This window comes from Pomacea canaliculata, linkage group LG8 (genome assembly GCF_003073045.1).
Source record: "Pomacea canaliculata isolate SZHN2017 linkage group LG8, ASM307304v1, whole genome shotgun sequence".
In the NCBI taxonomy this organism is placed as follows: domain Eukaryota; kingdom Metazoa; phylum Mollusca; class Gastropoda; order Architaenioglossa; family Ampullariidae; genus Pomacea; species Pomacea canaliculata.
The window spans coordinates 16014120-16038147 of NC_037597.1; the positions used below are offsets into that span (position 1 = coordinate 16014120).

Consider the following 24028-nt stretch of genomic DNA (forward strand, 5'->3'; position numbering starts at 1 on the left):
ATGTTTGCACACTCTGAATTCATAAAGTAGTCCAAGCAAGATATCAATGTTCATGCTGTTATGTGACTTTAACCTCATATTTGCTGAGGTTTTTTCCATCGAAAAGCTGGAACATTAGGGATCTGTCAAATTTTAGAGTATCCAGAAAAATATACACAAGATAAAATGTTTTTATTGTTTTCAGGTACATTTTAGTAATATGGGCAGTTCCAAATGTGTTGCTATTTGCATGAAGGGTTTTCTTTTTAGATTGAGAAGTACATAAGTCTTGTAGTTTAAGTGATTGCCTTACAGCACATAGCAATGGAAACATAGACAGTAAGAGAATTGATATGTTTTGTAGTTTAGATGATTGCCTTTTGGTTCAATAAATTTCAAAACTTCCTGACTTTTTCTAGTTCAAATGGATTGCCTTTCAGAAAAATAGCCATTGGAACATAGAAGTACATGGAAGATGCACCATGTTTTACAGTTTGAATGATTTCCTTTCATTTAAATAAACAATGGGCGCGTAGATTTGGGAGACAAGGGATTAATTGCTATTAACCACAATATTTAAAGCTTTAAATATTTTGTACATAAATTTATTGACAGGGCAATAAATGCTCATTGTGATCTGTCACCTTCCTACATTTGTTTGTCTTTGTTTTGCTGCAAGCCTTGCAGAGACTGTAGTTTTATTGTTATTGTTCATTTATTTATGTATGTCATCTGTGATTTGTCCAGGGTGCATTGCCATCACTGGTACTATACACTTGAAAAATATACACATCTTATTGCTGACGGAAACCTCGGCATTCTTGTATAGTTGGCATGCTGGTACCTTACTGCTGAAAGTATCATAATGTATATTCTTTTTTTAAGGCTAAAAGCTGTTACATTGAAAAGTTATTAAATTCTTGTCTTGTGGATTGTGAAATGGTTAGATTATGTATGTGATAGTTACAGTCAGGACACAATTCAGAAAGATTTTAGTATATTTGTGTGGAAAAAATACCATAATGGTGGTTTCAAAAACTGTTTCTAAAGGTGCTGACATTTGTATGAAAGTTTAAGGAACCATTAATATTTGTATAAAATAAACTCATGTATGTCTGATAAAACAAGATTTTGTACCTGTAGGAAAGATCTTTTTTTTTTTTTGAGTTTGTTTTATTATTTGAAAAACTATCCTGTGAACAAATGAAAGGATATTGCAATTGAGTCCATTGACTAGTTGAAGAAACTGCAGGTATGTCCAGTTGTATCTTGGAAAGCTGTGCATAATGCTCTGTATTTTATAAAGAGTTATAAAATGATTTTTAACTCACCTGTATCTGCTGTAGATTGAACATGTATATCTGTCACAAGCAACATAAAGCTTCCACTGAACTTGTATTAGCTGCTGGCAGTGGTGCTGACATATCTATATATCATTTGCATTCAAGATTTGTGCAACAGCAGCTTATCTGATGATAATGATATTTAGTACTTTTTTCTGCTGTGATGTAGTTTTAATACTTACAAAAATCTGATGGATGTTTATTATATAATTGGGAAAAAATATCAGCTTATCTTGACAGGGCTTTTATTTCTTTTTTTGGAGAGGGTGGGGGGTTAGGGACATGCTTTTTATTTGTAGTTGAGGTACGATTTATATCATCCACAGTTTGGGACATAACTTCTTTATTTATATTCACCTAAAGAGATTTTGGTGAGAGAATATCACTATTCTGATGAGAAGTCCATTTCTCTCCCCTTGCAAGAGTGCCTTGTTACAAGTATGTTTTCAGTATCAGAAAGTTTCTTCTGAAACTGCATGCATGCTTTAACTTGAAAGATACTTTTGAAAATATTTTTGAAAAATGATCATGAGTTTTTATTTTTTAAAGTGATGAATGTCTGTGCTTCTGTGTTCCTGCACATGCACACAGTGCATGCATTTATATGTGCACTGGTATATAAACATCTTTGTAAGAAGTCTGACATCAGCCTTTTATATGTATTATCATTTCTAGTATGTGTATGTGACATTTGATCTGCCTGGCACTGTGAAGAAAGTAGTTCAAGCCTGTTAAAACATGGATACCTACAAATGAGGTCAACATGAATCTGAGCATAAACTCACCTGTGTTTGCTTTATTATATTCACATTATTTAGTGAATTAATATTTCCATCGATGAGTTAAGAAGTGGAGTATACATTTATTGCTAGGATTAGAGCTTCAGAAGAAGCAGAGGCTTAGCAAAAAGTATAAAACCACTAGTGAGAGCTTGCAGCGGATGTGTGCACGTTGACGTCACTAAATTATGCGCTCGTTGACGTAATTAAATTGTGTGCACATGACGTAATTGAGCGGTAAAACAGAATTCGCCATCTTGCTCGAATTGACTTCTGCCTATAGAGGGTAGAAGTTCATGTTTGGATGAAAGGGATGGAGGAAATGCCGGCTTGATCTCTTGTGCATAACTTCAATATTGTGCGTTTTCCTGCGCATGGCGAAAGTAGCGGATGTAGTTGATTCATTAACGGATCGACATGCTTGGCTAATTAAAAGAAAATAAATGCATCCAATGGAAATTTACTGTGGACGGTGATGCTGATCTAGGAAGACATGCGAACTAAATCTCCGAGCTAAGCATTGATGATGGTCAGTCCACACAGGTTGTATTTACAAACAACACACATAGAAACTGAGCGATACTGTACTGAGCGATCATGCCATATATTTAATGTTGTCAGAGGCGTAATGCCAGGACCCACAGCAGTCTTGATAAGACTGTACTGTGGCGACCTTGTGAACCAGTACAAAGTGCACGTGAGTAATTTGTCACCCAGGTCACCTCGGGTTTATTAGGGGCGCCCGGTAGTGTAGTGGTTGACAACACTCGCTTGTCAGGGTCAGGGTTTACATCTCGCCTCGGTACACTGTATGTACCACCTGTTCGCAGGGCTGGGCGTTCGGCGGTTTTCTCCTGGTACTTTTCCGACCCCACTCCCTCTTCCCCCCCCCCATAGTGCGATATTGCCGCAAGGCGTGAGCACTTTCCTGCTAAAACAACCAACCACCTCGGGGCTTCACCTAAGCTGATAATCAGTTTTCCCCAAACCCCGTTAAAAAGAAAACCACCACCATCTGAAGCTTGTACGAATTAGTCAATTTTAGCAGAACATTTGAGCATTACCTAAACACGACAGTGACGTATCGGCGCTGAGAAGTGTAGGTATCGTGCAGAAGTATGCGAAATAAAATGTCGCTTTAGGTGTCCTGTACAGCTTCCTGGTCCTGTGTAAGATTCTCGCCCAGATTGCCTGGGGCATTAAAAAAAAAAGGTGTCGTGTCGATGTCTGATGGTCACCCGCCTTGTGAACTTTTCGAGTGTGTTGTTTGTACAGTACAGGTCACGCCGGTCCTGGCTCTTAGCGCCACCATCAACCAACGTCACAAACTTCCGCCAAAGGTCGCGAAACAATGCTGCGCGAAACACAGTCACACTTTCTCAAACACACCCTCACACACACAACATGCCGTCTCTCACTCAAACAACACTCCATCACACACACAATACATCCTCTCTCACACAACACACCCAGACACCCTCACACACACAACAAACCCTCTCTCACACACACAACACACCCTACTCTACAATGCGCACACCCTCTAAGGCCCGACCCGAGGACAATTTTTGCTTGCAGCTGGTGTTGTGCTAAAACTTCTTAATATAGTTTTCTCTCATTCTTCGTCTCCCAGAGATAACTTTTCTCAATCACCAGTTTAGAATTGAACATACTGAATTAGGTTGCTTACCTGTAATAAGCATAATGAGTGTCTATTCATGTTAAATCTGAATGCTGCCTTTAAATTTACCATAATTCTGACTCGATCCTCTCTTATTTTTTCGTGCATCGTAACCGACAGTGTGTATACACATACTAATACAAACCTCCTTTGTTATATCTCGTAAAGCTTATGAAAGCTTTCAGACAGCACGTGAGATTCCATTCATCTGCGCAGGTTACCCACGAAAGGGGTTAAACACCGGCCATTCTTCTCGTGGGTCTAGAGCACATACCTCACCTGTTGTCCTGACTCGACGAGTGGTGAACAGCGGCAAGATTAGCTTTACTTACCAGACCTATTGACAACGAAAGGACTCCATATGGAAGTAAAAAGGGAGTCGACCATGCACGGTCCTATGTTATATGTTAAACGAACACTTGCACTATACCTTTGCTTTTCATGCTATGTGTGTTTATGTGGGAGCGATTTCCATTTGAAAGTAACTCTGTTACCTTATGCAGTTTAGGAGCATGCGCTCACACACATAATGCACGTACAGAGACTGCAGGAGATCGAGTTCTCCATGTAAAAACATGCCTGAGTACTTATGTCGTATATAGAGAAGGGTTGCGCTAGGGGTGGGGTGAGGGTCGTCTTAAACGAACTTAAAGGAAGGCTACATAACGATGCTTCAAACAGCGCAGGTTTGCAACCTATCTGCACGTGCATGCAGTGCGATGCAGGTTGCTGCTGCTGCAGCGAGGGCGGTGTAACATCAGGGTATGAAACACTAGCACGTGACCTAAGCGTCATCCGTCACAGGGATGGGTGACGGTCGTCTGTACAGCGGCGTGCTGTGACGCGTACTCACACGCCTGCGGAACTTGCAACTTCACTTTTTGGCAGATCTTGTTCCTGTCGGCGCAAGACTGACAATTATCTTGACGAAGCAGCGCCTGTAGAAACACATTTAGTGGCGCCATGACTGTGACATCGAGGAAGAAGGGAGTTTCGTGTAGAGTCCTTGACCAAGCTGACTCAGAATCTGTCCTCAGCGTGACTCGGGCTTGTAATTAGTTGTGCAACACAGCGATTCGTGAGAATATTTATACTTGCTAAATGAGGTAGATATTGGGCAAAATCTGCCAATGTACAAAAAGCCTCCAGTGTTAGGTCTTTATACAACACCTGGGAATAGACCACCATACTCTGGTCTTCCTGGTTCGTTTGCCAAACCTTGGAAGATGATGACATGTGGTAGATAAAATACATGCCAGGTGGGAAAGAGCAAGGTCACGGTATAAAAACAAAACAAAGCCCTCGCCCCGAGATGTCAGCACACGTGCACACCGAGGCAGAGGCCGCAGATGAAGCTTAATTAGAGCTCACCCTGTCAAAGAGGCTTGCTTGCACCGTCGTCATGGTGTTACTACTTACTGATCTGCTTAGCAGGTCGCGATGACTCTGATCCCTTTGTCAGTGAAGTCTCTACCATCGACAAGAGAGCATCTTGTAGAGAGGACGCGTGGCCTTAAAATATAGACTTGCTCGTCAGGTCACTAATTTCATATCGGTATTCTCGACAGACGTGGCTCGACCCAACATTCACCAGCGGCAAACTCCATCGGTAGTCGCAATGACTACTTGCTACAAATGGCGCACTCTTCCGTGTTTATTTATTAATAAACAAACAACAGGGAAGAGAGAGCAGAAGGTTGGCGAGGATTTTAGAGCAGATGGCTGGGTGACGGTAGTGTCAGAAGTGTGTTTGTAAAATCCTATGTTAAGTTAACGGCATTCACGGTGAGGCGGAGGGAGGGGAATGCAAATTGTGATTGGATCACAGCGTCAGTAGTCAGGGTTAGTGATGATGCTTCGCGGGATACAGGTCACAGCTGCTTTAGTTTGTTTTTCTCATTTTTTTTCTTCCCCGTCGTTCAGCCTCTAAGAAAGTTTGAACAAAAGTATTTAATGTAAATCGGAAAGATCTATTGTGTTGTCTTTATAAGTATTTATGGTATACGTGTACCATCCTCACCATCCTGTTGTCTATATAATTGTCTATCGTATTGTCTTCATACATACTGCTAGGCAGCGCCCGTGTGTGTATCGTAAGGTCCCATAGATATGTACCGATTGTAACAACCTTGCTTGGTTTTCTGAATTATTTAATTTTACTCAAACTTGTACAAACGATTTAAATATAAACCTATATGGCACAAACACCTGAATAAACTAAACCTACTCACTCCTTGTCTATGTATGGAGTTGGCAGTAAGTTGTATTTTGAACTCTGAAGTGGAATGCACAGCGCGGGAAGGAACATTTGTGAAGTCTGGAAACATGTCTGGCAGGATTTGTCAGGGCTTCGCCATTCCCTTCTTTCTCGTCTGCGCCTTTCGACAGTCGATGGAGGCTGGATTCCTCTGTGCTGTTACTAATCCGATAATTGCCTCATGATCTCAACAGGAGCCTTGACATGTGTCAGGCATCTGCTCTGTTCTTCCCTTTTATTTCGCCGCTGGTCAATGCTTCTCCTGTCTCTTTACCTCTCTGGTTATGGATGGTCCCATATATTTCATCAAAGCTTTCGACTGATTGTGTTCTTTGTCACTTTTTAATTTCTTTATAAGAAGTAGGTGCGTTCGAGTGGTGTATGTCTGTGAATGAAAGTGAGAGATACATATAGTGACAAAAAGAAATAAAGACGGTTGGGGAAGGCTTAGAGAGTGTCCATGGAAAGAAGCAAATGGTGAAAATAAAGCAAAACAAAAGGAGTCGACGAAGCAGCTTGAAAATTGCAAATCCATTAGCAAGTAAGAACAAGTTAATGCGGATAGTGAAGATTTATGTGTCTTCAAGCCTTCCGAGTTAGCAATTGCCTCGGCAGACTGAGTGTGTGTTCAGCGGCTCACATTCCTTTGAGAATGTAACACTATTCACGAGGTCATGAGATGTACACACAATATACATACTAGCCACTTGATAGTGATAAACGATCTGTGTGTATATCAAGATACTGCCGTTAGCTATGAACGGCGAAACGTAAATATGAACTTTGATGTGAAAGATCAGGAGGGAAGTTAAGTTCGAAGAACAGGCTCTGGCATAAGTTGTCAATAACGTGGACACTTATAAAAAATAATGTTTTTTTCTTTATTTTGCTGGATACATGTGATCAGTTCCTACTATTGAAGTTGAATTTGGACAGCGGACACCCGAACACCAAACTGGAGGTTAAGGAACGATAACTGGACTATTTTAAAGATCTTGCATCGATGACCCAAAATCACAGACCAAGAAAGTTCCAGATCATGGCGCCCACAGACTGAGAGTCGTCAAGACGAGTTCGATATGATCCTATGGCTGTAATCTCGATGCTACAGAGAACGCCAGTACCCTGGTATGAACGGAATCCTCTTTCAGGCACGCACCACCCGGAATAGTAAGCGGCTTTATGAAGCTTGAATACGCTGGAGACTAGGGTCAAAGAGTTATCTGCTTGTTGCCTACGTGTCATGATCGATACACCTTCTTCGATTACGAGGGCTGGAGGTCCGACAACCGTTCTCGCTCTGCTGGTCACCCAGAGAGGTTTATGATAGAAAGATCGATATCTGGAGTGCCATAACTATCAGCTGAAAGTGGATCGCCATTATGACTGGCTGACAGACTGTCACGCCTAACACACACGAAAATCACCCCAGGAGAATAAAGGAAGGCATTCAACGGCATTACTAAAAAAACTTAACCGTGCTTCCACGACCACTTTGTGTGTGTGTTAGAGAAGACATTACATGGACGCTAATATCCACCGCACACACTGACACACACACATGCATGCATACCATAGAGTCAGAACAACGAAACAAATTACAGAAGGTATTAGGAAAGAAAAAAAAAAGATTTTAAACAAACAGCACACCTTAATGAGCATAAAGAAGTGCTGGGGACGAGGTGTTGATTAATTGTGACAGACGAAAGTAAAAGCACAGTTGTTCTGAAAGCATTCCGAGAAACAACTCCCGCTTGCAATCCAACACCTGCAAAAAAAAAAAAACAAAACCCACACAAGTCACCAGATTTAAGTGTCGCGCGCATATCCTTGTAAGCCATTCAACCACGACTAACCCGGTCCTGCAACTTAGACTTATCGCCATCTACTTGCAGAATCCTTTTCTGTACAGAATATATTCAAAATTATAGCTTTTTCGATCTCTCCTCACACCCCTCATCCACGTATCCTTCAATTTCGCACATTTTTTTCGCTCTAAAGTAAACACTCTTTCATCTGTGAAGTTAATAATAAATGCAAAGTCATTACTAATTAATTTTTTAATCAATACAGATATTACACTGTGAATTGTGAGTTATATCGTCGACACGGGTTTCCTAACAGCGTGATCAGAAAGGTGAGGCGCTCAACACACCTGTGTCCTCAAGCACAGATCAATGTCATTCTCAGGAGACGTTGGCACGTGACCTCACACAGCGTGCGACGCATGCTGCAGAGCACACGTATGCGGCCACCTTCGTGCTTTGAACCCCTGCACCTAGTCTTGGATGTTAACCCCCCTTTCCCCTCCCATGCTGCGACACATTGGCCAACTCTGTGGGGTGCTCGGTGGTCCCTGCTGTGTCGGGATAACGTTTCAAGACGTATACAGAGTAGCGATCATGCAGCCATAGAAGCAAAGCTGAATGAAGGCAAACACCAACAGCAAGGGTCTTAACCACTGCTGGCTGTAATGATGAATTGCATGAATTTGCGCTGTTAACACAAACAATTAACATAAATAATTCTGTTACTAAAACCCTTTATACTGTAAACGAATCATATAGTATGTGCTGGGTTTTGATTTTTTAAAAAAAAGATGTCAGCCTCTGCGATGATTCTTTCTCTGTGAGTGTGTACGCGCGTGCTTTTGAATAAATAACCACCTCAGACCACCAAAGCAGGAACATGATTTACATGAATATTCATTCATCAATACCTGAACAGTGGTCATGTTCTGTTGCCGTCGTCCTGTGGTTAGTCTACGATGTTCTTCGCGTGAGAGCACACGCTCATTCGTGCTCACCCAGACGTTCTTTTCAGCACACACTACTCTGCCTTATCTTGCTCACCTCGCGGGCTGTCTTCGGAACATCTTTGTCAAACCTCTCTCCTCCCAAATCCTACACTCATGCATCCTTTTAATTTTTTTTTAGTTTTCTCACGCAAAATGCGCTCTTTAATTAGTACAGAAATTAATTACAAAGTTACGACTTAAACAAAACAACAAAACAACAACATACAAATAACTTCTGCTCGGGCATCAAATGAGATCGATATGATGTTCAACTTTATCTGAAGCAAGACATGTATGTACAAGGCTCCGGTCTGGACGGATGCAATGACGCTGCAGTTAGATGTAGGTTAACCCCCTCCTTGCCCTCAATTTCCTTTCATTAATTAGCAGTTGCAATTCCTTAGTGCGGACATTGCACAAGAATGACCTTGAATGTGGTCACCAAACGCACGCGCGCGCACGGACACAAAGAATTTTGGGGTGTAGCTGGCTTTTCTTTTAGGAAAATCCTTCCGTTAATTGTTGCCCAGAAGTCAGGAAAAGGAGGGAGGAAGAGGAAGCTAACGAAATCAGTTTCGGTTGTTAATGAGGTTCAGTCAAGTTACAGGGATACACATACTGCTGTGTGAATAATCCACGTCAAGATGAACGTTAGACAGGCACATCTTTCACCGTCTTTACTAGGTACTTTCACCAGTTGGGAATTCTCCGAGTTGGATTTGCATCTGGCGGACCTTCATCTTGGGCGTAAGCTCGCAGAGCATCGCGTTGTCAGACACGAGCGCGATTCAACTGATCTATCCATGGAGAGTTGCGCACGTGGTCGTGTATAGGTGGACTGCTGTCTGTCTGCAAGACCAACGCGCTAAGTTTCTTGCGGAGTTCTCCGCCGTCAGTCTCGGCGAGCCTAAACAAAGAATGTGACTTAACCGGAAGCTTTGTAGTCTCATGCCTCGTTTTAGTAGTTAACTGAGAAAAAAAAAAAAAAAATCGTTTGCCAGCAGTCCAGTAATGCAAGTTCGTGGTTGCGCAGATGTATTCTACAGAGGAGCTATCCACCACCATTCACTCGTTTCATTCCTTTTGCACTAAACAACTGTGTATTAAATGTTTACATTTAAGAGCAGGCGACACGAAAGATGCGAATGAAATACTTGATTCTAATTTGGATTCAAACTTATAGACAGTAAAGTAGGTGGGATAATTTATATGCAAAGAGACAACAGAAATCACTCTAGCTTTATGAATACATCAGGTATATTATACATCGTTGTCAGCATAGATCGAAGTCATGATCGATTGATCTACAGCCGTCTACTCCTCCTTCTACTTTCCAAACACTCTCTTCTTTTCAGAGTGGCTGAACTATGTCGTGGGAATTATTTAATCATTTATCTAATCTAATTTATCTAATCAACTTATATGTTTCGAATCATGAAGTGAACTTACAGCTTTCTGTTTGATATTGGACACGTTAACAATTAATCTATCCGTACATGTACATAATGTGGTATATAGATTGTGCAATAGACTGACTGACTGCAGCCGACTGTTAAAGTGAATAACGGTATAGTTTTATTTGTCGTTCTCATATGTGCTTCGAGAGGTTTCGGATAATGGCTAAGGAGAGGACTGATCATCATAAGTCCGTTAAGTCTTTGCAGTTTTCTTTACCTTCGGTCAATCCCTCGCAGGGCCTCAAACTCCGCTAGAGGGCGGCAACGTTTGGCAGCGCTGGCTGAATGCGCACAGACACACTTGGCGTCTGCGGCAACGGGAGCAGACTTGTGCGACACAAGACAGGTCTGTTGTTGGAAAACTTTTTCATAGAGATAATCTAACACAATGTTTATTCTCGTCTTTCATTTTGAGCTTGCTTTTAGCCAATCTTTTATTCTCTTTTTTTTTGGACGTGGTCTTCTATATAGAAGTCAGTTTTTGTCAAAATTCCGAAATATACCATAGTGCGAACCCTTCGCTGGCGCTTCCAAATGCAAAGCAACTTCTTTAAAGATAGTTTCGGTTTCACACATACGCGTGTCAGAATACCTCATAATTACAACATGCAAATAATGAAGTAATAACCATCCTGCAAGCAAATATTTTCAGCAGCTTGTAGTTTTACTCGCTTTTTAAAGTTTCGTGTGACTGGCACTTCACAGCACTGCCTCTTCCCCGAAGAAGAACATGCCAGGGCCTGTTTGCCTACTCAGTATCATTGCTCTTAAACAAGTGTTATTCCAGCAGTGTATGGCGCTTTAAATGTCTTACCGCTGATCAGTTCAGTCAGAGGGTTATAGGGGCTTACACAATATTATTTATTAAAACTTAAAATACCACTGTTTATTGTGTTTGTATAACTTATTTCCGACCAGTTTACACTACACACTTGCAGGTACCATTTAAAAAATATCAGCTATTGATGTTTGATTGTGCATTCCAGTGTGTAAGGAATGTTTGTATAGTACTTCTACAAGCCAGAATGTTTACGATGGCATTTTAATCAGAAAAGGATGGCTTGAAAGAAAGGAAACATTACTTGCATATTTAAATAGTTAGCTTATGTTCATTCATATAATGGCTTCACTTCTGCATAGAACGTGAGCATATAATTTCATAAAAGTCAGTGGTTTACTTTGAGCTTAGTTTACAGGCTTTAACTAAAAATAAATTAGCATATGATTTTGTATAGACCTTAAAACTTGTGTGATATTCATGAAGTCGAAACACACACACACGTACGTTTATGCATAAAGTACACATGATAGACACTTGATAACACAAGTCACTTTTAGGTAAAAAGCACTTTTTAGGGTCAGTGTACATGCCAGCATTTGTATTAAAGTGCACCTGGAAAAATAAGATATGGGATTCAGGAACAAGTCTAATAAAAAGCTGCTATACAACACACCAACATGTAAATTTAAAATAACTTTCACAGTGACAGAAAAAGTAAAACATACTTTTTTGTAGCTTTAAGTCAGTTTTTAGTATTTTAATGCATACTCCATGAGTTCTTTTATTTTAAGGCAAAATAATAAATTTCTGCCCTAAAGTGAATCTGAGTAGATAATTTATATTCTGACATTAATATGACCAAAATGTTCTGGTGGTTAACATTAAATGGCCATAAACTGACAACAGTACTGAAGAGAAATGGTTGTCTCCCTTGGTTTATCGAGCCTCTTAATTGTGATTTCTTGGTGTTTGGCGAAATGATCATGCTGCTGTGTTAAGGAGTTAAAATAACTAAACAACTTTGAACACTGTCAGTAATTTATTTTGGTTTCACTAAAAAAAAATTATTGCAGCCAAAGATGTGCAGTAATTTTATTCTGCTTAGATGTTTTTCATGACTTCATGGCTGTATTACAAAGTAGCTTTCTTATCTACTCCTTTAAAGGTTTGTGTTATTATTTGTGCAGGGAAAGAAAGTTCATCTGACAAAAATGGATGCCTGATAGGGTGACCATATCAAAGCTTGATGATGAGTTTTCGCTGACCCTGACATTCATTTTGACAAACCTGACAGTTCATTTATTCGGTGTGGGACAGTAGCAGGATGGATAGGCGTGGCTCATCAAGCTCTCAGGCATCACTGTCTAGCAGCCTCCCTCTTGCAGCTGAGGGGACTGCCACACTTGATTCACCTCGCATGACAGGTGCTGGTGTCAGTGGTCGTCTGAGCAGCACTTCTGGTAGTGCTGGCATTCAGGGTGTCATTCAAGGACTGCAAAGTAAGACAGATTTTGAACATAGCTTAGACATTTTAAATTTGTTTCTTTGAATTTGCTTTACACATTTTGTGGCTTCCTGTTAAGAGATAAATATATATGCTTATGCTTAAACATGCTTATTTTAGATATTAACATTTATTTATCTCTTCATTTATATAGAAAAATAGATTTATCATTTATATAGTTTTCTTCTGCTGTATTTTTTTTTTATATTCCTCTAGGGACTAGTGACCACAAAGGAATTTTCATAGCATTGTGGCAACTATTATTAACCTGTCCATTGAGATTTCTCTTAGTGGTCACCTTTTATAAATAATGACATACGTGTTCCCCCACTCCACCCCCCCAAAAAAATTCCAGTCTCTACACTCTTTCCTTTTCCCAAGCCATACTCATTATCTTTTAATTGACTGAAATGAGTGGCCACAAAAAACTTTCTCCATGCTTAATTTGAAAGTTCTATTAATAAAGTACACATGTTTTGAGAAAATTACAGTCTTTAAGTTTAACAATTCTGCAGGAACTGTTGTTTCTGATATCAGTCTTGATGTATCCAAATGCAAAAACAGCCATAGTCTGGAAAGTCTTAAATGTTCAAGAGATCATTCTACAGAAGTGCAGTAAGGTGCTCAGAATCTGTTGAGATGTCTGACAGCAATACTAACAGCATAAAGCAATTGTAATCACTCTCTTGATTCATCTGCAAATGTGACTTATCAGATAGGATGTCCTCAAACCAGAAGATTTTAAGTTGTATGGATTTCTTTTCTGTATATAAAATGCAGAAATAAATTTCAGAGCAGAATAGAAAATGAGAGAAAAATTTTCATACAGCTCAGCTCTGGATATGTGCCAAAAGTTCGACTTTTTTTTCTTAAAAGAACTTGATCAGCAGCACTTGAATGCAAACAGACACAATATTTCATTGATTGTTCTGTCACCAGATACAAGGGATATTCCCCCTTTCAAGAGCAAGCTTTTGCGAAAGCTTTGTTGGCATTTTATTGTATGCTTTTGCTGTACAGTGTATGGCTGTTGTTGCTTCCTTGTCATTTTAAAGGCACCACCGCTTTAGTTACATTGAAATACTGAACCTACATTACCAGGTTTTTCATAAACTGAAAGAGAAGTTCTCAGTTATTTTGTTGGAGAGTGATCTTTGCCCTGAGTCCATTACTGAACACATTTTCTTTCTATAGATGTATTCCAGATTAAATAACATCTGGCACAATGTCCTTGAGAAAATAAAAGGAACAAATTATTGTGCAGTCATAAATTTCTTTGATTTTGGTTAAATTACAAAAAACAAAATTTGTAATATCTATATTCACCACACTGTGATGATTACAATAATCTTCTAACTGTAACAGCTGAATAATTAAATTAATGTTGTGACTTTTACTTTCCCTGCTCCTATCAAGCGATTTCTCTCTATTTGCTTGAGATGGCCTGCTTGGTGTAACTCCTAAACAAAAGATTATCTTACAAACTCCTGTACTGTTAACCACGAATAGTATCTCTGAAAGAAAACAAGAAAAAAAAAAAAGTCCCAGACAAGCAACAGGCAAAATGTTCAGGATACTTGCAGTTATCAAGTCCAGTCTGTGTCATGTAAAGTATTTTGTCACCATTAATTAGAATCTTTTTCTTGAACATACGCATACTGTCAGGTAGGAAAGGGGATGCAAATTTTGTATCTGCATGTGTTGTTTATAACTACTAAACTAGTGATTCTGGTATTTGTACTGAGTATATTTGAGCAAAGAAATAAAACTGCCATCAATGTTTATGTTGAGGGGAATGGTTTTGTTTTGCTCCATACTCAAGCAAAGAACTTCAATTATATAAATTGGGAATGGAGTGGTTGGTGACTGCAAATTATTCATTACGAATGAAGCCTGAGCGCTTTTCTTGTAGAAAGGGTAGCAGCTGAATTTTAAAAAAAACTACTTCTGATTGCATACAGTAAACACTATATAATCAAGCATTTTCTTCATTGGTAGATTAAAACACCAATAGATACCCATTATTAGATTAATAATTTGTTTAGAAACATAGGCCACCTTCCAACAATTCAGTGCCCTACTAACACAAGGAGGATTGAGAGAAGAGTATATCAACTAATGTTTCTTGCATGCAGTACTGTCACCAAAGTGAACGCAACACTTGACAAGGGAATACTCTGTCCCTCCCTCAGATCAAAGAGTTTGTATCGGCAAGACTGACCAACTTAAAATGCTGTATTTCGTGCCAACAACAAGGCCTCTTTGCATGAAGTACTTGTTATGATACTTCATATTGTCTTTGTGTTATCTTGTGTGCTGTTTATGAGGAGGCCACTTGATCAGTTCCTAGCTGAGAGCACAAGTGAACGTGTTCACGCATGTCTCTTGATTTCGAGGGAAGGCCACCAGGCTTGACATGATCGTATATGCCTATGGGGTGCTAGTACTAGCACCAGCAAAGACAGCGACGCACGGCAGCAGTCATGATCGACTGCAGGCCACATCAGCGGCGATAGATGACCGATGGGAGAACAAATGGCAAAGTCGGATCTTTCTGTGCCGTCTGGAACCGGCAAGATTTCGCCCAGTCCAGTAGCGCACTGTCGCAGATGCCACGACTTCGTGTTAACAGTCTTGTGGAATGTCGATTGCTTGTTTGTTTTTTTGTCGAGCACACACTCGATTATTAGCTTCATAGACGTGTCCGTGCTCGAGCGTGCGTGGGAATAAGAGCAGCAGCAATCAAGTCGCTCTCTCGCCTCTGCTGACAGCTGCGTGGGAGGTGGAGGGAAGGGAATGGGAGGGGGAGCTCACTGATGGCGCGAAGCGTCATGACCTTGAAGCCACGTCTACACGTTATTAGGCAGCAAGTGAAAACATTTCCAACCCCCAATCTAGCGAACTATGCTTATGTTTTGCTGTTAACTGTGTCAGGCTGTGGCTTGCTGTCAAAATCCGCCTTGAGTTGAACTTCAGCCAAGACCAAGGAAATCGTTCCTGTAGTAAAAACACGTTGATCGCGTCTTTGGGCTTGTAGTGGTGTTGTTTACTGAACCCTTGTCCTCTCTCATATATTAGGTTTTCCTTAGAATATTTTACACCTTCGGCACGGCGTGCGCTTCAGCTTAAGGGATCCAGAGAACGCCAATGGTATTTTAGCGTACGCCGCCACAGATTATGTGAAGGGGTGGGGAGTGCGAAAAATGAGCGTTTCTTTTCGGCTTTTTGCAGAATTTTACTCGGCTTATAGAAGCAGCGGTGATCACAATTATTTACTTAATAGTGCACGTATTGTCCTAGACACAACGAATACTGAGAATCGCAAACGACCACAAACTCTTGCACGATCGTGCTAGAGGTGGCATAGACTAGTCAACAAAATGTATGTTTATGTCCTAGCAGATAATTTGATCTCGATTTCTGGTTCAAGCATGTAAAAAGAAAAGGGGCGGGGCACTTTCCAGCTTTGTTTGGAATGTCTCGTACCTCCGGTAAGGCGCGCGCTTCTCGCCAGAAAGAACAGGGAAGAGGGAAGGGGCTGATAAATCGAAGGATGGGTAGCGACGATTTGCTAATCACGCAACTTCTTTTTTAAAAAAATGTTATTGTTACAGCTAGGGTTGGAACAGGAACTATAGTGTGTTGTTTATGCTGCCACAATGCCACCAGTCGCCTAGGTGCGAGACGACAGATCTTTCGAAGGGTGGCTGGTACCCACTCTCAGTCGAGACTTGCAGAGGTGTCTCTAACACAGATCGATTAGAGCGTCCAGGCCTCGTTCTCAGACGCATCTGTTATAAGGAGACAAGCTGTAGTTTGAAGTTCACATTCTCAAGCTGACCTGTGTTGACATGACTGATTTAGACCTAGAGTGCAAGTATGGAAAGTTCTTTAGTGTGATATGGGAAGATGTCAAGTACTATCGGGGTAAGTCTGCAGCTTTCTCTTGTCGAGTAAACAAAGCAAGGACTTCATGAGGGGTGTGCACAGAATGGGCATACAGTTGGCTTCAAAACCATGTCACACTGCAATATCGAGTCATCTATTATTCATGGAGGAAATCCTATAGATGCGTACATATATCACAAAATTTTTAATTTAGTTTCAGAAATATTCACTTTGTTTTTGTTTATCTGATCATTATACAATCCAGAAAGTAGTTTAAAAATGCTATTGGAAGACATTCTTGTTTCGTGTTAGCGTACAAACGAGTTTTACTGTATTAGTTTTTCCCGATAAAAATACAGTTCAAATTGGGGGTATTCTGAAGCACATTAATGTTAGAATCCTGTAGCCTTACTAAAATTAAGGTATGTAGATGGTTCTGTGTATGTGGGGGGGGGGGAGGGAGAGACGTTTTTAGCAGTGTTTTGACACTACTTGTATGTAGCAGTGCTCAATCGCATAAACGATGGCTTAAGATATTTAGACAATACGTCAAAATAGCTATAATATATAGCATCTTGAGCAGGTTATAGAGCTTTATGCTAGACATACATTCTCGCTCAGACATTCCGGAGAAACAAAGCTTGCTGCGCGTACTTCACTTTAATTAGTGCTCTCCGCGATCAATTCACACCTACAAATTCGTCCGCATCACGTACTTCATTAGTGTTCTCTACGTTCATTTCACACCAGAGCACTAGCTATATTTATTAAGCATGTACGTATACTTAGCGTGGCAAACGCTAACATACAGATCGATGTAAAAACTGTCACCTTCATCGATTTGTTCGTATCTCTCTTTTCCTGGATAAGGCCCGTCTCTGTCTCACAGAGTGTGTTGGGTGTTTTGAACCACTTATGAATGTATATGTTGCTGCGCTCCGAGAGGTCAGTCGATCGTTACTGCGAGTTAGTGAGACTGAGACTGAAAGACACGTGTACTGCGGTGAATTATTAACCAGCATAACTTGAAGAGCGACAACGCTGTTTAAAAAACCAGGGTGAAGGATGCGTACAAACCAGTTAAAAAAATATAAATAGAAAGCTGAAGAAAATGTTCACTGATGCGTAACGCAACTGCTGTTGGGCTCTGTCTCTGTTACATTGCTGCGTGGTCTGTTAATCAGCAACGGTTTCAGCAATTCGTAATGTTTAGCTTTCAGAACATGTTCTCGTAAAATGAAAAATTTCAAAAACGATTACTACACTACAGGCTTGTGGCACCTGCTATGGTGATATGAATTAAATGGAGCTCAGAGTTAATTGATAGACCATAATTAGATGATCTCGAGATTACCTGTACGTGTCAGACGAAGACAAGAACTGTCAGCAACATCAAGCCCTTTCAGGTGACGTTTGTCTCTTGTTACGCTTGACTGGCGCAGTATGTATTTTGTACGCGATATATGGGACACCAGCTTCTTCCATGCTTGAACTTTGAGGAGTTCACAGTGGCAGTGTGCAAGATGAGCTAGGTCGGGAGAGGATTAGGCACTTTCGGACCAATGGGACGTTCATATCTTGTTCGCATCATGGCCACTGACTGACGCGGTTTGTCTCAAATGCATTGATCGCGCGCCTGGCCACAAGCGCGCGGTTCTGAAAAAAAAGCACGCCCACACTAGACACGGGCAGGATGGGCGCCGCATCGCTCGTGAACCAGCGTCGTATAACTGCACGAAAACACCGACAGCCCTAAGTTGACGGGTAGCGGCAGTGCTCAAGCAGTACCCGGTGCACTCAAACTGCTTTCTTGCCGCTAGGAACAAGAGACAGTAAGTGAGCAGCCACCCGCTGGCAGGAAAGGATGTGTGTACCCCTGCATCACGTTGAGGGAAGCGTAAGCACTGCAGTCCCAGGCCGCCTGTAATATGTAATTAACGTCACGTCAACAGAGTTGTAGTAATGGCTAGGGCATTTGCTTTCCACGCTAACGAGAAAGCTCTAGCAGACAGAGTCCATGAACTGAAAGGTGGGTCACAGCACACGGCTGCTTACTTTGTGACGCAGCAGTAGATAAGGCATATTCTTTAACTTAAAAGCCAATCTGCTGAGACAAGCTATAGTTACACTGTGATTTAAAGTGCACAGCATACATTGAACAAGACCTTTTATTTTAATAGGCATTAATTAAATGTGGATATGAATCTAGCAACTAGCTGGCATCACTTGTTTATTGCAGCGCAGCTGGTACATTAGTAGTGTGTAGAATGTCAATTACGTTCAGTTATTGCTTCCCTTGTTTTTTTATTTGTACATCTATGTTTGCTTCAGAAAATGGGTTTTGTTTTGGACTATAGAGATATATCGTGGTGGTTTCACTAAGAGTAGCTTCTGATCACAGAACAGAAGCATTGCACTTATAAATTATCAGGATAATGAAGAAGAGTTCTAGATACTAGATACTAGAGTTCTAGTATACTCTTTAAATATTTCATTACTTATTTTGTATAAATTTTATTTTATATTATGTTGAAAAAAATGAACGATAGGTGTGTAGGTGTTATAAAGTGTAAAAGTATTATTATTTAATGTAGGTTAAATAGACCACAGAGTGAGATAGGAATTATTTCCATCACAATAATGGGAAAAAAAGACCTACCTTATCTGGGTTGTTTTTTGGACAGATAAAGTTTGACTCTACTAAATACTAAGTATTTAATGTATCATTATGTGGCCATTATGATGCATGGATGGCACTTTTTCTATGAGTGTCATCCTCGTGGCACTGGTGGACTGAGAGGCACTTTAAGTTGAGTGGCAAACTACATATGCATCAATGCAAGGGTTAGCAAGCACATTTTCTGACAGGCATGGATAGGGCTTACTCTACAAACTTCTTACCTCATTGTAGTTCAGAAAAATACTTCACTGTACCTTTCATTATAAGCAATTTTAATAGCATTGAAATTTGCATTACCAGTAGAAAAATTTCTGGAAGTAAAAATTGTAAAAAAATACATTTGCAAGCTTACACAATATATATATTTAGGCTACCACCACTACACATTACAACACATAGAACGCCACAGTATATCTGTGTTTGTCCTATCCATGCTTTATAAGTGGACATTTTTCTTGCAGTGACTAAATCTGACTGCTGCCAATAAATAATTTGTCTTGTAAAAATGTACCATTTATTTTTTCTGTAAACAAATTCTTGCGTTAACATCATTGCAGATGAACAAGAAAGAGTGCAAAAGAAGACATTCACAAACTGGATGAACACATATCTCTGCACGGTAAGAATCTCTTTGATATTTTAAATTGTGTTCATGTTAGACTTCTAAAAGTCTTTATAATTGGTTTCATGTTTGTTATATATGTACATGCATGCATGCCAACGAACATTAGCAGAAAAAGAGCACTTGGATAGGTGCTTTCATTGCTCTTGTGGTAGGCATAGCAGAAAATAAATGTGGTTCTTTAAAGCCTTTTTGTATTTAAAAAGTAGTCATGTCATAATATGTATCTGTATTTTTTTCCTTGGCTTAAAGGCTTTTTTGTAAAAACTGCTTATCCCAGAAAATCTCTGTTGGCATGCTTGCTGGTTGGTGGTTGCTGGTTTTAATTTACTGTAGCTGGTTTAGAGCATTGATGTTGAAGGAGTTTTGAATATTAGCAGATTTGTAAAGAATAAAAACCAGTAATACAAGCTCAATCCCCTTTTTCACTCAAAATCTACTAGAACTTTGATAAAACATTTTCAGGAAGAAGATGTTGATTCTGTTAGATTCTCTTTGATACAGAGAAAGCCTCCTATGAAAGTGGAAAACCTGTTTGAAGAGATCAAAGATGGGACTGTCCTGCTTTCTTTGCTGGAAGTTCTTTCTGGAGAAAAACTTGTAAGTGTGGAGTTGGGGGGGTGAGGGAGAAGCATGACACTAGAAACAGGCTAAACATAGGATTGATACTTGCTAGTATAAAGCCTAATAATGTTCATTTTTCATTTACTTTTATAAAATTTGATATTCTACAAACAATAATGGAAAAAGATTTGATGCTTATGTTATATTCTGAAATTTTATTTGTTGCTGCTGTTGTTTTATATAGCCCATGGAGACCGGTGCCAAACTGCGCCGTCCCCATCACATTGCAAACATCACAACTGCTCTCAATTACCTGGAAAAGAAAAATGTAAGGAACTGAGGATCATGAGAAAATAGTTGTTGTATCTGATACAGAATTGAACAGATGTAGAGTAGCTATTATATAAAAATAACAGCCAATCATTTTTAATTCCTCTTTGCTTTGATATGTGTGTAATATTAAAATCCTACTGAGTTGCACAAACACATCTACTATACATATGTATATAAACATTGACCTCTGTTGTTGTTTACATGTTTATTTAAAAATTTTGCATAATTAATATCTTAAGGTATCTGATGTTGTGCCCACTGCCATGGATGTAAAAGAAATGGATTGAGAGATTACAAAGGAGTCTTAGAAGAGAAGAAGACTTGAACTAGTTTTGTTAACCAGAATGGAAATGAATCTTTACAATGCAAAATGTTAGGACCTAGATAAAAACTGGCAACTTATATTTTTAACATAGCAATTTTCCATCCATGTGTTTATTGTCTTTTGTGCTCAGATCAAACTGGTCAACATCAATGCCACCAGCATTGCTGATGGGAAACCAGCCATTGTCTTGGGTTTGGTGTGGACCATTATCTTGTATTTCCAGGTAGGCCAAATCTATGGGAGATTTAGAATACTTACACCATTGACTGGGAATTTTTAAACACTCTTTGGTCATATATGTTTCTGAAAACAGGTTCCTAATGGATATAACTGATCATTTTTAAAGTATTAAAAGAATGCTCATTTTCTTTTACTTGCTGGTGTTGTAATGTAGGACTTAAAATAGGAATTGCTTGAATAGCACACATGCAGCTAATAAATGACCAACAGAGAGATCTGGACTCTGCAATGCACAGGTTTATAGAACTGTAATTAGTTTCAGTAACAAAAGTATTTTTCGTGTTCAGAGTTAATTGATCTTCTCTGTGTCTGAAAGTTTAGTTTTGATGCATACAATTAGTTGTGCCATGTGCTTTTTTCACATATAAGGAAGAGTGAGAGGCATGCATGTTTGGTGCGATTGTGCATTCACATGTCTATGCATGCTGTGTACAAATGTGTAATGCCACAGTTAAAGATTATGACCCTGTTATTAAACACCATGAAGTGCCATAACATAAATAATGTTAAACTGTAATATAAGTGATTTAAATATTTAAGTAATTATAAAATCAATAATTGTGAAAGGTCAAGATTCTTTAACATTATTGAATGTCTTTAACTAGATTGAGGAAACAATATCACACGTACCAAGTGCACCAGATTCAAATGAAGGTGCAAAGAAGAAACAGGCGTTGCCTAAACAGGGCCTCTTGGCATGGGCAGAAAGTGTTTTGGCAAAGTAGGTTGTTTGCTTGAATTATGAAACTAGGAGAAAATTGTTTAATACAATTTTCAATTCAGAGGGATAAAGCTTTAAATTCTAATAGAAATTATAGACAAAGAGAAGATGTGTGAAAGAATCATTGTGGGCAAACAGTTAATTATATAAAACCTTAAGCTACTGGTGATGCCAATGATTATATATTTTGGAGCTTAAAAGTTAAGTAATAACAATATGATAGTTACAATTCCTTAATGAAGTCTTTACTTCAAAGCATTTTTACTATAAGAAATATTGTTGGCTCAGTTGTGTTTACAGAAATGTGGTAACCTTTTGACTGTAACTTACTGATTAATCTTAACATGTTGATAATATTACAGCTGCTTTGTATTGCTGCTTACAGAAAATATGGTCTACATATTAAGGACTTTGGTAAAAGCTGGAAGGATGGAGTGGCTTTTAATGCCATGATTCACAACATTCGTCCTGACCTGGTAGACATGGATGCTGTCAAGAGACAGCAGGCTCGAGTTAACCTGGAGCATGCATTTTCCACTGCAGAAAACCAGTTAGGCATTCCTAGACTTCTTGACCCAGAGGGTGAGTGAAAAGTTGTTAGGATAGCTTTTCTACTGTGGAATACAATTTTTTAAACATATGGAAAATGACTTCTTCTCAGTGAACCACATTTCCTCTTTCCTTTTCATTGACCATACAATTTCTAAGCACTTATCTATGGAACGTTTGTCGAGATCTGTACCTCAGTGGATTTATCTGGTGTTCTGTGAAATTAAATTCCGGTTGGGGGCCATTAAAAATAGTAAACACTTTACTGATTCATTTAAATGATTTGGTCCATTTTACCCTGTATTATGTTTTTTCAGCACAGGCGAATATCAGTATTAAGTCTCAAAGTCACATTGCTCTGAAAACTGGCAAATGATTTAGTTCTATATAAAATGCTTTGGCCTAATGTTCCATACAAAGAACATTGTATTTCCGGATGTATTTTTAGATGTGGATGTTGAAAAGCCAGATGAAAAGTCCATCATGACCTATGTGGCACAGTTCCTAAAAGCTTATCCTGCAGGAGACTCAAAGGTAGGGGCTAAAATATCATTTGTGCTCACAGGTTTTGATTTTTGCTTGGAGGAATTTTACTGTGTTATTCTGGACTTCTCAATATCACTGCTGTCATTCCCTGAAATGTTAATGTAGAAATTATGAGACTAGCTGATATTTAGAAAGGAAATTTACTGTCATAAATTAAATTATATTTCAGTGAGTGATAAATGCATAGGTTTTTTAAAAAAAAAATTGTAGAGTAACATTCGTTCATACAATATTGTCTTCCCCTTGTGGTTAGATGAATATTGGAACAAGAAGTTGCAGTTCATGCAAGTTAATATACAGGATGCTTACTTCCTATGAATTACTATTCTTACATAAATATGATTGGCTCATCTTTTGGAAACAGCAATTTGTTTAAAATAACATGCTGTACATATAAAAATGTCACACCCTCTTTATGTATACTGCAGATTACTCTGATTTTCATTTGTTATATTACATAAACAGTCAAGCATAGATGATACTAACCATTAATCTTATTAACAAAATCAGAGTCCTCCCCCACGATGCCAGAGATGATGAAATCATATTCTTCATTTTCATGATGCCACCATCTGTTGCTCTTGTTTTGTCTTGGTGGCACTATATGCCTCAGACTTAAGGGTTCCCTAAAACATTCTGTGCAGTCTGCACTTCCAAATTATGGACTGCTAATGTAACACTTTTTGGGCATTTGTGTTCTTGATTACTTTCTTTTTGTTGTTGATGATGTCACTTGTCAATGGGCTCATTAATGCACATTTTTCCAATATCCCTTAATGTAAAAGATGCTTGCGCATTACAAATTTAAGTTAAAATATAAAGGAAATAAAATATATTGTTTAAATTTAAGTTTCAATTTCAAAAGATGATCTACATACTCGTATTTGTGGAATTCCTATGAGTGTGCATGTCCAGAAGATGCTATCTTGCCCTCCAAAATTCAGTAATGATGTGCTGTTTTAGTAAGATATATATATAAATT

The 24028-nt window shown here is 39.2% G+C and overlaps 1 protein-coding gene across 7 annotated transcripts in view; it reads left to right on the top strand.

Annotated features, from left to right (window-relative positions):
- Window positions 1-10530: 10530 nt before the first annotated feature.
- Window positions 10531-24028, top strand: part of LOC112570019 (nesprin-1-like) — a 71218-nt gene continuing 57720 nt past the window's right edge. For 5 of the 7 annotated variants that reach the window (XM_025248195.1, XM_025248193.1, XM_025248197.1 and 2 more), the window contains exons 1-9: window positions 10531-10639; window positions 12262-12573; window positions 19704-19765; window positions 20273-20368; window positions 20577-20660; window positions 21121-21213; window positions 21836-21951; window positions 22337-22533; window positions 22949-23034. In XM_025248195.1, the coding sequence (XP_025103980.1) occupies window positions 12399-12573; window positions 19704-19765; window positions 20273-20368; window positions 20577-20660; window positions 21121-21213; window positions 21836-21951; window positions 22337-22533; window positions 22949-23034 (909 nt within the window). In that variant the 5' untranslated portion in view covers window positions 10531-10639; window positions 12262-12398. Of the gene's footprint in view, window positions 10640-12261; window positions 12574-16136; window positions 16506-18357; window positions 18496-19703; window positions 19766-20272; window positions 20369-20576; window positions 20661-21120; window positions 21214-21835; window positions 21952-22336; window positions 22534-22948; window positions 23035-24028 lie in introns of those variants that run through there. The other 2 variants (XM_025248199.1, XM_025248200.1) reach the window with 2 other exon arrangements.